The following is a 16,414-nucleotide window of genomic DNA, read 5'->3' on the forward strand; positions in this document are numbered from 1 at the left end:
CGAGGAGGCAAGTAGCTGTGGACACCCAAAGAGAAGAGGATCTAGATCGAGGGACAACCGGAAGACAACGGTAAGTCTACCAATCTCCCCTCTTTCCCATTTCATAAAGGAAGAAATCATAATAATTGTATTCGTTTGTTGCTAAGGCGATGTCACACCTTAGGTGGATAGGATCGTCCTGCATAGGCATTTTTCCCCACAACATGCAGGTAAAACAAGTACAATCAACTCCACTCATGATTGACAACACCTCTGCAATAAAGTTGGCCCAGAACCCAAAGTTCCATGATCGTACAAAGCACATCAATACTAAATATCATCTGATCCGACATCATGTTGAGGCCAAAACAATCCATCTCCGTCATTGTTCCACAAATGAGCAAATTGCAGACATCTTCACCAAAGCACTTGGAAGAGAAAAGCTTGAAAGATTCAGAATGATGCTTGGACTCATCAACATCCCTTCAGATTAAGGGGGGGAATGTTGACACCTAATCCTCTGCGGTTGGGTGAATTTGGAATGTGAACAGTCATCAGAAGATGAACTGAGCAGTCACATTCTTTGTATATAACAATAGCTACCTAATGAAATAAATCGAATCATCTTTTCTGCCTAATGGAGTTACTGCCTGGCCTGACATTCTTTTTCTCTCTTTCAAGGGAATTTTTGAGATCTAAAATGGGCCTCTTGAGAGAAATAATAAAATAAGAGTTATAATTTTTTAAAAGAAAAGAAATAAGACTACTTTTTATTGTATTTTTAGCATATTTCCTTATAGGTTTACTCAAATATAAAGTGTAAGCACTCGTTGGATGTAGAATTTAATTATACATCCAACAAGTATCTGCTATGCATACTATTGAGTAGATCCATGTATTTTCAATTTTTTTTGGTGTGGATTTACTCAAAAGTATGTAGAGCAGGTGCTCATTGGATGTAGAATTTAATTTCACATCCAACGAATGTCTACACTTGATATTTGAGTAAATCTACAAGGAGATTAACAAAAGATACAACTAAAATAAATAAATTTTATTTTCCCTTCAAAAATATTTACTGGAGGATGACATCATCATCTTGAATCTTATTGGTTCTTTTAAAATTGATTTTGTTGGTACATTTTTTGTTTTGAGGCCCTTTTTTACCACAAAATTCCCCTAATGCAAATCAACGCTTGGAACAAGCTTTTTTTCCTACAAATGTAAGAGGCTTCTCAGAGTTGGAGGACTTTGCATCCTCATCAAATTTCATATCTTGACTCACCACTATGTTCCACTGTGACAAAAGATAGATCCAATAAGCCTTAGAAGGCTCACTATAACCAACAAAAATACTTGTTATACTAAAAGGTTTAAGTTTAGGTCTTCTTATCAAGAAGATGAATGTATATAGAACAACCAAATACAAGAAGTTATGATACTTGAGGTTTCTCATTAGTAAAGTCTTCTTTTAACATCCTGTCCTTCAATATTCCACAAGAACATGTATTCAAAATGGATGCAATTGTATCACATGCTTCTACCCAAAGACAAGTGGGCAAATCCAAATCATGAATCACAACCTCAGTTGTCTCTATGATGGACATGTAAATCCTATCTACAAATCCATTCAACTAAGGGTTGTAAGGGATTATAATCTCCTTGTTGATCCTTGCTTCCTTGCAAAATGCATAGAAGACTTTACAGGTGTACTTTACCCCACTATCAGACCTCACTGTGTTAGTACTCTTACATTTCTAATTATCCACGAGAGCTAGCTTTAAACTACTGCAACACACTAAAGACTTTTTCATTGGTATTCATAAACTAAATTTACATTTTTCTAGAGGAATCACCAATGAAAGCAACATAGTAAATTTTGCTTACTAGTGCCACTAGAGTCCATTAGTACATATACATTTGAATGGATTGGAACCAAGAATCCCTCTTGATCCATGTTCCCCGCTAAGAGAAGCAATCTCAGCGTGTGTCAAGTGCACAACTCTTGCACAAACTTGTCTTCTCAATCTTTAAGTCCAACAATCCCTACACCATGTCCGTACATCCATAGTGTAGGTGACCAATTATCTTGTGCCAAATCTCACACATATTGTCATTGCCATGCATTAAAGGTCCATGTTTTATTAAATTAGCAAGCAATATATAAAGGGCACCATTCATGCATACCTTTGGCCAAAACTCGAACAAGTTTCTAGAGAAGATTTGTGATAATAATTTATTTGTCATCAAACTCAACCACACACCTAAAATCTGCAATGGTTTACACTAACCGAAGATTCTTTTTTTAAATTATAAACATACAAAACACCATCTATTTCAAGAACAGCTCCCCATGATATGGGGAAAGTGAGAGAACACATTTTGGCCACTAGATAAGTGGCATCATCAACCAATTCCACCTATATGCCAACCGCTTGTTCTTGAAATTTGTTGAAAGCCTACTTGTTGAAGGTCATGTGTCCAATGCTCCGCTACCACCCTGCACCAAAAATGAAGTTGGTGGAAAGGCATGAAAGCAAGGAGAAAGTTGTCTCCAACCTAGATGATAACTCATCTACTTCGACATAAGTTTCTGCAACTATTGCTTGCCATTAGCCACCTTCTTAAGATACAAAATTGCATAGTGGCACATCTTATGGGACTTGCCAACACTTCACGTGATTCAAGTCTTTCTTCCCCTGGTTTAAAGAACTTGAATTTTCCTTCTTCTTATAACCCTTATCAAGTCTTTCTTACTTCCTCTTCTCACCTCTCCAATGAGAACTAGGTTGTGGGTTTCATCCACTCTCTCTAACATTGTTTCTAACCTTGTCTCCTCTTGGATGAAATCATTCCAAAGCTTCTCAAAGATGGGCAATTTTTCACAAACAGAAACATCCTACACAAAGAGTCCCCAAGGTGAAGGGAACCCATTTAGTGCTACTGGGACCAACTCCTCATCCATGACCTTCATCCCTAAAGCAACAAGCAACAAAATGATCTCTCAAGTTAGTGATCTTTGTCAAGTAGCTAGCCATTGTGTTTGCATCACTCATGTATGTTACTGAACTTGTTCTTCATAAGCAGTTTGATATTCACACTTCGACATAGAGTGATCAGGGCATCATAAATATCCTTAGCAGACTTCTTCACCTGGATGCAAGGGATCAACTGGTCCTTCATAGAATCAATGTGATTCACTTCTCTTTGGTTGCCTTATTGTTGTGTTCAGCCCATTGCACAGGATCGGTAGGAGTTGTAACCTTGGATTCCACAAAACACCAAAGATCAACCTCCAACAACATTTGTAGTTTGCACTTCCGAGTTATCATGTTGGAAGTACCCTATAATCCGACACTCTCTGAGACTGAGATTAGTCATTCCTGCAACTACTAGAACACACTCAATAAACAATTCAGCTAGGAAACAAATCAGATCAGTTACCTTTCACAGATTGATCACCTCTCTCAACCATAAACAACACTCTAATTATTGGCCTCTAAGGGGCATTACACCTACAAACCCCTTATTGGTCCAAGGACTCATTTCAAGCACAAAACAATGCCAATCATTAAAGCTAGGGTATCACACCCACTGAAATCCTTCAATAGCGCCTACTCCATACACTGATCCTGGAATATTTCAGCTCACATGCACTTAGGCCATGTCCTCGGAAACAACTCTGTGCTCCTCAATACTAAACCCTCATCTAGAAATTTGGGGACATGTAAATCTAAGAATCAAACAGGAAACTACAGTATTGTAGCAATCAATCACATCACTCTTTATTAACTCAAAGAAAAACTACAACAAACTTCCTAATCACTAACGAAGACAAAACTCATTTTCTAACAGTGGAGCTCCCTCTTGCTTTTATAGAATAAGAAAAGAGGATTTACAAAGAATGCGGACTAGTGCACCCCCCTAGATAAGCAAGACCCTAACCCTAGATGCCTTGATTAGGGTTCAAAACATAAGTGAACACATGCACTTCAGTGTTCAAGACTCAAGTCAACTACACCTCCCAGGAATAGTCAATAAAACAAAGCAGCGCTCTCTTCTTGGGATTAGTGCTTTTCCTAAAACTGGAGATCTAGTGGAACAACAGCTTAACTAAATATAAAAATAACACTTCGTAATGCCGGCACATACATGCATATCCTCATAGTCTTATCTAGTGCTCTGCCTTCATCCACAGAATATCATGCTGCATAGTAATCTATGTTGTACAGATCTGCTGAGAGCACCATGCTGCAGGGCAAAGCAACAGATAAAACTAACGATAAGTTCTTACATCATGGAAGGGTCATGGTAAATGGTATACCAACTACTATATGTGGAAAAACGAGATGGGGCAATGTTGAAACCAACCATAGTTGTGGTTAAGATATAGAAAAACTGGAGATCAATATGCTACATGCTGTCTTGCAAATGCTTAGTCTACTGTGACAGAAGCACATAAGGGAGTGGACTGCAAAGAAGCACATAAGGAGCGGATTGCAAAGGTTGGAGCAAATAATATTTTAGCTGGCTCTAATACAAATCATGATAATATCATGCTAGCCCTTGGTTTTCTCTGATGCAACTCACATCTATCACGATCTTGCCTGTAACACTAATAGGCATTCAAAAACTAATTTTCATTAATCAGTGTGGAGAACATCATTTGGTATGAGTTGAATGCCAATCCAAACACACTGAGATACTACATAGTAATTAGAAAAATGATCTAAACAGCTGATTCGAGTTTATCGTTTTCCCCATGAATAGCAGGTCTTAGATGGATTTATTTATTGTTTGTAAGAATATATTCATTTGCAGAGAAATATTAATCGATTCCAAGCGGGAAGAATATGAATCATATTCTTAAAAGGGAATTTAAATAATGCATTGTATAAATATAACGAATGAATGGAACCAATTAAGAGTCAAGACTAATAGCTCTTCAACATTGGTTGAAGCGGATTAATAATGCAACCAATGAGCTTGACAAAATGAAGTTCCAAAAAAATTATGGAAACAGTATCCACATATATACTGTTGACCAGAAGGTGATGGCAATGGCTGCCAGGAGATAAGTCCATAAGAAAAGCACAGAGCACTCTTGTTCCCCCACATTGAATAATTGTGCCATTGTTCCTGCATCGACACAAATACACACCTGTCAGACAGAAAGAACAAATATGCTTATTGGACGCAAGACTAGACAATTAAAAATATATTTTGGCCAAAATAGAATTGTTTGCATACGAGAAGTTGCTTGATTCGGGTGTAACCAGCTAAGTCTTAACTTTTAAAAGTTTTCAGTCTTTCATCAAATAATAAAATAGGAATGACTATAACATCTCCCATTATAGGACCACCTCAAATTAACAAAAACAAAACTAAGCTGTCAAAATAACTATTAGGATAGTCGTAATGAAAATCTTATGCTAAGTTGAAATTAGAACCGCATGTATGTTCAGATGTGTGAACCGTGATACTAACCAATATTCATAGCAGGTGGGACTGTGTATTGGACCATCAGTACAAAGTGATACAATGGATCTTCTGGCAATAACCCAAGATTGGATGCTCCTTTAACTACGAATATTCCAATCAATGGAAGTAACATGAACTTCACAAAGACAACCAACACAATAACCCAAGGTCTTAACTTTGAAGATCTTAAACCTGCAAGGATAGCCATGCATTAGATTATACAATCATTTTAAAATGAAAAGGAAAAGAAAACATATTACTGTTCATTAAAACACATTGTTAACATTGGCAAAATTAAAAGCTTTCATATCTAGATTGAACAGCAATACCACATCTTTACTAAAAAATATCTTCAAGCCAAATGCAGAGTACCTTTGACTAAATTTCCTCCCATTACAAGGATGATGCCTGGGATGGTTCCATCTCTGTACCAAAGACACACAGACAATCACTGATCAGATATTTATGTACATGTAAATACTTAATTCCAGCAAATCATATTGGTTCCAAACAACCACCTATCAATAAATGCTGAAATGGTCAGTAAGGTATACATTTGAGAAAAAAAAACTGAGAAGAAAGAAAATAAACTGATACAAAAACTGGTTGCTTATTTTTTTAATGGTATACATTGAAGCATGACCTATCGAAGGTATCAACTGCAATGTTCACTGATTATTATAAATCAAATACAACAATGCACAAGATGGATTACTAAAGACTGGTGAGATGCATACCCCAGTAAAGAAATGGAATCTTGGATCACTCGAAGAGGAGAAGATACACCAACAAATAAAGCCTTTACTTGTGGGATTGCTCCAACAATAAATCCTGCAGCCTGCAATAACCAATAGAACATTAGATTAGAAGACAATGACATGAATCAACTTTTATTCGAAACATAGATATCTAGATTCCCAAGTCCAACTCCACCAACTTCCTTGGATAGCAAAGGCTATGGGAGAGAGATATTGCACACCATCTGTAAATTAGTCCCATTACTTAAAAGAGCCTTCCTAGCACCCTTGGTTTTTCTGGAAAGAGAATTGAAGGCCATTGTGAATGTAAACCAGATTTTCTTACATCTTTGATCCCGATGTTTTTCTCTTCATCGAGTGAAAAACACCATAGAGTACAATTGCCCTCATAAGTTCATGCACAGGGCAAACACAAAAATATTTTTCTATTACACGCTAAAATCACACAATTACATCATGTATATATGGTGTTTATGAGATCCAACAATTTCTAAACTAAGAGATTGTTTGTTGAGAAAATATCTCAACAGTCCAACCAACCAACAAACCAAATCTACCTATTTACTAATGTAAGCATTATTTCCAAGTCTAGCTACTTCTGCGAGAAATTGTATAGCAAATATTTTCCAACTTTGTGACATGTCCACCATGAAGTGCCCACCAATCTATTGGATCCATGCCAACATGCCTATTATACTTAGCCTCACTTGCGCCAAACTCACCTTGTCCACATAAAAATCAAGCGAACTCATACCTGATGATGGATGCCTCCTCTCTTAGGACAAATCCTACTCACTGTAGTCAAGAATATCTCCATTACCAATATTTTTTGAAAGGGGGATTGTTTCTTCAATATCTCATATCGGATTCAAGGCATAAGATGCCACAAGGAGAGGTGTAATAAATTTTTTCTTGTGCTCGTGTATGCATTGCTCTCCTTAACATCATCTATTTATATCCATGTAGCAGACCATATCACATAGTGGTTCAATGAAATCAACTATAAACTTAACATCATCCAGGAAATGATCAGCGAGAATCTTATGCCTCACCTCAATGGCAATGTCTGATGAAGATTGCCTCGACGGTGCCCATGTGTCACTGATAATGGTGGTCCATAAACCCCCTTTTACCTCCCATAGTCATTGAAGAAGAATGTAGTATGAAACAAATCTAGTATCAGCTGGCTCAAGCAACTCCACCATCACAAACTTTTGGAAAATGGCATATGATTGGTGATGGTTAGATATAAACATCTGGATCTTTGGCCATCTTCAGTTAACTCGGAAATCCAAGTTGTTTTTCCAATGCCCTTTCCTGCACTAGTTGATGGATGCACATAGCATCGCATACAAAAATATGTGTGTATTGTTCTTGGACCATCAACTCTACAGCTTTGCTAATGATAGTTGACTCTATCAGAACTTGCACAACGTTAGATGGCCCTATCTCATCAATGACTTCACATAACTAGTCCCTCAAGAAGAGAGCATTTTTATTTTCCCCTGAACATACAGTTGCCCTCAGAATACAGGAACCAGATATTGAAGATACAATGATGTTCAAAAGTGGATGATTTCCTGTGTCTATCCAACCATCACAATAGAACATCCATCAACGCTCCATGACACCATCAAAGGGCCTATAATCTTCTCAATTCACTCTTTCTCCTTGTCAAGCAAGACTGAGCAAAGCCTCTCATAGCTAGGGTGCTTTATACCCTGCAAACCCATCACCAATAGCACAACACCATTTGCTCAAACTAGGGTAACAGGCCACATCAAATGGGACGCTACATGCAAAGAAAAGCCTTGCTAAAGCAAGATCAACACCCGCCTCACCCTTGATATCAACCATATCAACAATTGCATCTGTCAATGGTCTCTTCATAGTACATACAAGAAGAGCCTTTAGTGTCTAATGAATGCAGTGAACTTGATGTGATTGTGGAGGACCCTCCACTATTAGTAACATTATTCTCATCATCAGGAAAGTCTTGGGCTGCATCCATGGGCCTTCCATTGTTGATCTGTGAGTTTGACCAATGCTAGCATTACCAGTTGACAGGTTCGTATAAAGGAAAAGAAAAATGAATGTATGAGAGACAATGGCTGACAAAACCCACTGCTAGTGAAAAATTTTCAAAGAATAAAAATATGTGGGAACCTGCTGCTCTAAAATGCCCACTGCCGAGGAAAAAAAATTGGTTCTCACACACTGCTCACTATTGATTAGAAACTCTCTGCGAGGAAAAATCCTACTTTGCTGCTTATTAAATACACAAATACTTCAGATGAGGGGCACCCAATCAAAAGGAGTGAAAAAATAGTTTTGCCTCACTTGTTATTTTAAGTGTTTTTTCGTTGGGTAGGTAGCCCAGAGTTTTTAAGTCTTTAACCTATTTCCCCTTGACGTTTTTGTTGTTTAAATATGTTTATCAGCAACTAATTTTTTCTTTTCTAATGGGATTCAACACCTGGGACTAGTATGCATTCCCATAACCCTGCAACATTGTTTCAATAGGCCAATTTCTTATTTTGACAATATAGTTGCTTTTCTGTAAGATGTAAGTCTATCTAATAACCCAGGATAAACATCAAATTTCAAGCAATTCCTTTATAAGTTTAACTGCATTCGTAACTGTACAGAACAACAAATATTAAAGGAAAGCCATCTACATGGATATCTGCACGACTTACCACACCAATAGTGGGAGGTTCTTTTAACTCCTCAAGGATTAGATTTCCAGTTTCTTTCATGTAGCATTTAACTTTTCCGAGTGACTCTTGAAAACAGCTGGAGGAATGGAACACCGCCTACAAGCAAAGCAGGACAGATATTAGTCAGTCTGATCCAGAAAACATTAACGATTAAGCACAAATGCTTGAGAACATAATGTTGAAACTATAGAGATGATTATATATTCTGCATATTGGATTTGTGCCTTTCCCATCAACAGCAAATTCTAATTAACTAAAGTTAACAGCTTCATTTTTCTCTCTGAGGGCATTCAGTGAAATTGAAATGATGCATAAGAGGATAATCCTGCTCGAATATGCAACAATTTTTTACCTAAAAGAAGTTGTGCGCCTGAGCGGGACTTCCAATGTCTGTGATAGGACTATTCCCACTTTGAGGAAAAATTTCTAACTCTAACAAAAAAATTCTCACCCTTAATAAATTTTCTTGGGATATAGGCACTTCCAAATCCAAATTTCTTAAACCATGGTATATGTTCAATGATGGGTATAAATCTTGTACACATTAGCATTTGTGAAGGTGATCAAGATTTTCTAATTAAGAAGGTGAGGCAAGATTGCAATGGATACACAACCCAACTTCATTTTGAAGATGTTGCAAAAGCATCAAGATGACTTCAACAAATGCTAGAATAATGCCAAACCATAACATAAAAAGTTCAGAATGCATATCCCTACATCTTGATTAAACTTCTTGAATGGCCATGAAATACTTACCATGCCATTTGCCTTCTGCTCATCAGAAGGATAATCTCCTCCAGAGCTTGGCACCTCTGGAATAATTTGGATTGTCTGCAAAAGTTTAGATGTTTCTCCAGCACTCAAATAATCATTATTTGGGATCTTCTCGTCAAGTCCATTTTCTAATTCCTTTTCATGAATTTTTGCTGATGATCGTATGAGATTGTAGGTATAAGTCCATATGAAGATACTGCCAAGCTGGAAAGCCAATTTAAAATGCATCAGAAATTAACGAAGAGACACCCTGCTTGTATTTATCTGCTACAGAAATTTGAACATAATTCGTAGGAAATAAACTCCTGAAGTGTGGAAGTAAGCACATTTGGGTTTCTAATTATAAAGAAGCATTGAAAATACTAAATTTAAAGTCTGGGGGATTAAAATCTAGTTAGAATTATACCGCCATCGAAAATGAAGCATATGCTGCCCCATTTACTTTGCAAACACTGGGTTCTCCAAAGGGACTTCCCCGTTCTTGACACAATGAAGGAACAACGATGAGGAGAAGATTTCCCAAGTTTCCTGTATACAATTAATATTTGACAATGTTATTGAGGAGGCAGTTCCATTAGTTTATAATTTCAGCATGGCAAATTCTAAAAATGTAATCTGCTTCCATCCTTGAGTGAAACTGTTTATGAAAATTAATTAACTGAGACAATTTCAAATTAGTTAAGAATCACTCTTTATACTATTTCACAGATGGATAATAGATCATAACACCCTATTTTTGAAATAACAAGATCATTATGAATCAATAGACCAAAAGATCAACCTAGCTTCTAACATATTTGTTATCAGTATCACACAGAACATGCATTCAGTTGCTCCACTGTCCTTCCCTAAGTTTACATCCAAAATCAACTATTCTATAAATATTCAAAACTGCACAATGGAACAGAAGTACACCTACCGGAACAGCAGTTTGCAACAACTACGCCCTTTAAATATCCTGGAGGGTTGGTTATTTTCACAACAATCCATCCGAGGATAGCTCCAATGAAAAATGTAAGAAAAACATTTAATGGCATGGACCACCTGAAAACGACAAAGACAGTTAACTTTAAGGAAATAACAAGGCAACTTGAGTAATACCATGATATGAAACAAATGCTAGTTACTCCAGAAGATAAAAATTCTTCTTTTCCAGAAATGAAAGCTAGCAGAAAACAGTATCTAGTGGGTTTCAGAAGATGTACAGTTTACATGTGGTTTAAGAAGGTGGCACATAGGAATACTAATATATACACCTTCACAGTAGAATCTTGAAGGAACATTTAAAAAATAGCATCTATTTTCCAAGCAAATGCCTAATTTTCTCGGCCTGGCTGAAGAACAATTTCTGCAAGAATTTGATTCAAATTCATCAAGACTTATCCCCCTAAAATTGGTGACAAACTTGTAATCTAGTCAACATGCACAAGATTACTGTGCTTGACTATGGTCCCAGACCTTTACAAAATGACTTGAACACAGAGTTTTCTTTGATTTCTTCAGGACCAAGTGAAATAAACTTTTTTGCAAGTTATTGTCTACTAAAAGTCCCTTTTGTGAATTAGCAATGTTTCAATTATAATCTAATGGTCAAAAACCTCTCGATTATCCTATAGCCAACCAAGTATCTGAAACAACTCAAGGTTAGATCAAGGCCTTCGAGATGGCACCTTATTCCTTGCATGTTCTTTCAGAAGGACTCTGTGCATTGGAGAAGGTTTTATCCTTCATCTTATGTCAGAAATCCCATAGACTCCCCATGTACCCTCCAGACCAAAAGTAATGCATAGGACCAAATTCCAAGGTGTAGATCAGTCAATTTTGCACTACTTTCATTATTCATATAAAGTTGTAGGAAATTAGAATTATGAGTTGCCCAATCAATCTTCCATCTTCTAGCCTATTGTTCAAGTAAAACCACCTCTTCTCAGTGCTAGTTTTTTATTTTTTTGGTTGTGATGGCCATGATTTTGACAGAAGTGACTGCACCAATAACTTTCCCTGTAGGAAGCTCACTCATTCTTCTAGATATTGTGTTTTCCAACAGAACAATTACTTGAGCTTATTTCCTCAAGGAAACAAACATCACTGAATTTACATTATAGAAGTAGCATCCTCATCACTTTAATGTGATTCTTCTTTTTCTATAATTCGAAAATTTTTGGCACAAGAATACGAAAATCACAAGGAAAACTACAACGTACGTAGTAGTAAGAAATCCTAATGTCTCCGTGAACTGTAAGGTTGATTTTATTTTCAGTTTTTCATCAAAACTTCAGTTATTATTACCCTCGCTGCCCCAAGAAACATCCCATACTTCAGTTACTTCTGAAGTTAGTGCAATAGTTGGGCATAAGCAAATCTGTTCATTCTGCTAAGCACACCTCCCAACTATCTTGGTTGTTTCCCAATCCTATCAATAAATCAAGCCTGCGATATACCTTTAGACGAATACTCAAGGTCTGCCATGGAAAACTGCTTTTTTGTCCAACATCATATCACAACTATTAAATATTAGATTAGGTTATTTTTATAGCTAAAAGTTAAAGTTCAAACTCACTATGTATAACACTATAATAATGCAACATGGCTAGTTTTTATGTTCCATGCTAACAGTTTACTCTATCATCTGGTCAATCATTTAAAAATTGTGTCTCAAATCCCATAGAAAATGGTCTCTGGACAACAAAATATCTGCTGACTGGGAGATGGCAAAATCATTTTTGTCTCTACACGAACTATAGCTTCCACATCCCATTCAGAATATACCTATGTTGCACGAAACTTCTAGGAACCCGACGTTTCGGGTCGTACCCATACCCGAAACTTGGCCGAAACTCAGCGATCATGTAATCATCTATGACAGTTAATATAGACTTCGTTTTCCTTCTAAATTGTCATCTATGGTTCTTATTCCTTTTTTTCTTGCAAGATAATGTGTTATTCACTTATTTATAAAAATAATTTTATATATATCTACATATATGATGTTTCGACCGATGTTTTGCCTGACGTTTCCATTTTTGGGAGGTGACGTTTCTAAACGTACCCATTTCAGAAACTCTGAGACATTTCGGCGTTTCATGCAACTTAGGAATATACTCTCAGGTTATTCTTTTCCTGATTGTATTTGATCAAACTCAAAGTGCTAGGCCATTTAAGCATTTAAGGAATAAACCAAGCAAACCATGTGTAGCCAATAAATGTTCAAAACTTTTAAAGGTTAACAAGTGTTCTATATGTCCTCAAAGTTTGCCTTTTTTCCAATTTGAGCTAATAAGAAATATTTTACCATATTACTATCTGTTTATGAAAATTTCATATCAAAGGGGGTTGTACATGGTAGAATCCCACTTCTGTTTGAAAAAACTAATTTATTAGTATCACAAACAACCTAAGAATAAAAGAAGCCCTCCTTGCAACCAAAGCACAGCTGGAAATTAAAAATATTACATACCAGGAAATGAGATCTTCAAATGTCACCGACTGTGCCAGGTTGGAAAACATAAGAGCTGGTGTAAATACAACAAAGATGACCTGTTGAGTGGCACACAAAATTCTGTGATCATGCAAGTAAAACTTCTGATAGGCCACTTCTGTGGTCTTGAATGAATTAAATTATTCTGTACTCAGTCCTTCCCCCTGGATTGTTAACTCTCATAAGCATATCTTATTGGCAGAGTATCTTCCTCTTCTTTTTTTCCTCTGTTTATTTATGTTTTTTCAGTCTATTATACCAACAAGAACAGAAAAGAGGTCTTTACAATCTAATCCCAACAACACAATATTAGTTGAAGGTGACATTGTCATTCAAACAGCATTAAATGTGCAAAGCCATTTACGATTAACAACTCCTCAGGCATGGTACAAGCTTAAGTTCCTATATTCCAAACTAATAGCTAGTCATCAGTATCTTTATGGAAAAGGTTAGACTTTACAAAATATACAACCTTTTATGAAAAGCCACGCTATAGTATTAGTCATAGTTCCCATTTTAGAGGATATAATCCCAATTTAAAATGATTGTATGAATCCAATATGAATGTTGGATGTCTCAGAGTTTATGATCCCTTACCTTATTTAAACTTTTTCGAGATTCATCAGTTAGCACGCCTACATATCGAGTTGACAAAACAGCCCCGAGAAGACTTATCAAAAGAATCTTCACAACTGGCATGGATGCCACAGATAGAAGGTCCCAGAATGCCATCCTGTCTTCTTTGTTCCTTCCCCTCAGGTTTTTAATGAATACTTTAGTCGTACTGAATCAATGCCTCTTTACGCCTTGATTCACTTTCTATAACACCATAGCAATTGCAAGTCTATTATATCTTTGGTGAGGCCCCTGACTAAAACAGTGTATGAAATCGAATAGAAGAGAAGGACGATGCCTGAAAGTAGACAGATAATATGTTAGCTTATTCTAAGACCAACATGAGCTATCAAAGGAAAAACTAAGCAGATGACTTTCTCATTCAATTGAGGAATAAAGAAACGACAAATTCAGTCCTTGTAATCTAGAAGGAACAACAACTACAGAAAATGGCATAAATTACTTCCAGATGGCCCTTCACTTCCACAGAGCTAAATAATTATGCAAATTACATCAAGACCTAAAATTTGTAGACTTCTACTTTAAACACCGTTTTTGTAGGCTGCATCCTTGTATCAAAGATGAAAACCAAAGAGAGAATACTGGGGCCGAAGCAGCGTTCATGCTCCTAACCTATTCTCCTGGGATGAAATTCCTCTCTAGGGGATCGGGTTTCCTTTCATTTGCTCTATTATGGCCCCCTGTACCATGTGTGGAGCACCCAGCAGTGGAGATCAGAGCAACTTGGAACCTAGTGAGCCTAGTTATACGATTATAGAAACTTTTATTTTCCTCTTTGAGTTTCTGCAACCTATTTCTGAGTGCCTTGAATCAAAGAGCATTGTAGAGGATTGAAAGGGTAATGACAGTCACCTCCGACTACCAACCCAAGGGCAAGACTCAAGAGTAAAGAGACTCACACATCTCTAATGAGAAAATTAGGACAGATCTAACGTAACAAGAGACAATCGTTATTCTTTGTCCCAGGTTCAAGCAAATGCAGAGTTTGTCAAGCATGAAGCATATTGGCAGACAACTTATAGATGCATTGAAAACACTATCCTTGTAAATTGAAGGACTGTCTACTTTCCAATAGTGGAAAGATGTATGTACCTAATACATGGCTTAAGAGCCAAGTGCCGAAAACCTCTTCAGTCTTTCAATGCTAAGTATAGCCCCGAATTTGTCTCTTTGGTGGACAAACCCTGAAGGACGTTTGGACCTCTTTCACAAGCCATGAGCTCACGACTCTGGACTATAACTTAATTTCAGAAAAAAACTAATCCCATGATATCAAGTTTTCAATATTTTACTTGAATTCTAGCATCAGTATGTCACTGTCCAATATATAATGACGCTCTCTGCCTTTAATTAGATGCAGAAATCAGGATGATCAGGTTGGTGCCCAAAAAACAAGCGGTTATAGACTGTCAATTACTCTGAAAATCCCCATCCCTTGCAACGCTTAAAGAGAAAAAGCCGTCTCCAGCATTAATCAGCTCACAGAGTCCAAAATTATTTGCAAATTTGTATTCTATCCCGCAGTCAGTAATGCTAAATTCTACCATACAAGAAACTTGCCTGGTCCTCTCTGAAAAAATAGAATCAGAAAAAGAGCCAAAAGGCCAAAACAAAACCTAAAAACAAACAAAAATTTGAAGCCAAAAAGAATCGACTATTGAACAAACCTGCAACAGGGCAGTGAAAATCTGCTCCATGAAGAGGTAGTGCTCTCAATTATTTTGATGAACAACTTCGATCTTCCTAAAACTTAAATAAATATCAACTCTATATTATGATATGATCTGACACTGTCCTGAGAGGATGAATCAGCATAACAGGGCACATACAACTCTGACCTCTGTGGGTACATTTGACAAGAGTTGTGGACAAAGGATGTGAGATTCCTAGTATAATGCCTCCGCTTTATAGTCGTGGGCTGATATCAATCAGGCAAAATTGCTGAGTCGTCAGCATCAACATCACCATACCTTCATGAAATTTCTAATCTTTATCATCGTTTGTATAATTTTATTTTTAGAATGAGCGTTAATAGCTGTAGGTTTTGCATGCTTTGGCAAATCCATCCCGGCTGTCACCTGTCAATTTTCAAATTGCCATTTTAAATGAGTAAAACATTTCCCAGTCCCCACATCTCCATTTTCGGTGGGACTTCTTTGAATGGGAAAATGAGATTGGACAGTGAAAGGCATTACTGAACGTGAATAATTGAGGCGTACTCAAATTCAACACAAACCATGACTCCTAATGTGATCAGATTTATCATCGAATCATCCACGCAAGTTCATCCACGTCAACTCTTCAGATTTCCACTAATTTTCTCTATTTTGTGGCCAGAAAAAGGTTGAAGTTTTCTGCAATACGTGGAAAATTTATTTATCGAATCATTTTATCATAATTTTTAATTTAAAAAATATGTTTTAAACAATCGATTATGATTGGATTTTTATTTTTAAACAGGGCGTTACCTACACCGCTACTTTATATTAATAACTTAATCATAAGTATTTGAAAGCGATGGTTATTAATAAGGGAGTTAATGCTAGTCATGCATGATTGGGGCCCACTAAGTAGGAAAACATGTGGTT

The 16,414-nt window shown here is 36.7% G+C and overlaps 1 protein-coding gene across 2 annotated transcripts; it reads right to left on the bottom strand.

Annotated features, from left to right (window-relative positions):
• Nucleotides 1–4,823: 4,823 nt before the first annotated feature.
• LOC149234952 (protein PIN-LIKES 7-like) lies at nucleotides 4,824–15,713 on the bottom strand. 2 transcript variants are annotated; one of them, XM_089372013.1, is made up of 11 exons: nucleotides 15,494–15,713; nucleotides 13,788–14,103; nucleotides 13,170–13,249; nucleotides 10,632–10,756; nucleotides 10,119–10,240; nucleotides 9,695–9,916; nucleotides 8,918–9,034; nucleotides 6,198–6,298; nucleotides 5,833–5,885; nucleotides 5,467–5,652; nucleotides 4,824–5,118 (listed from the first exon to the last, which is right to left on the bottom strand). In XM_089372013.1, exons 2-11 carry the CDS (start codon nucleotides 13,920–13,922, stop codon nucleotides 4,991–4,993), a joined length of 1,269 nt encoding a protein of 422 aa, XP_089228139.1. In that variant the 5' UTR covers nucleotides 13,923–14,103; nucleotides 15,494–15,713; the 3' UTR covers nucleotides 4,824–4,990. The 2 variants fall into 2 exon arrangements, with proteins under 2 accessions (XP_089228139.1, XP_089228140.1); XM_089372014.1 differs by lacking the exons at nucleotides 13,170–13,249; nucleotides 15,494–15,713 and having other exon boundaries at nucleotides 13,788–13,909.
• Between the last annotated feature and the right edge of the window lie 701 nt (nucleotides 15,714–16,414).

Source organism: Pinus tabuliformis, chromosome 8, assembly GCF_031772625.1.
Source record: "Pinus tabuliformis cultivar Carrire ecotype Pingquan chromosome 8, CPIR1, whole genome shotgun sequence".
NCBI lineage: Eukaryota > Viridiplantae > Streptophyta > Pinopsida > Pinales > Pinaceae > Pinus > Pinus tabuliformis.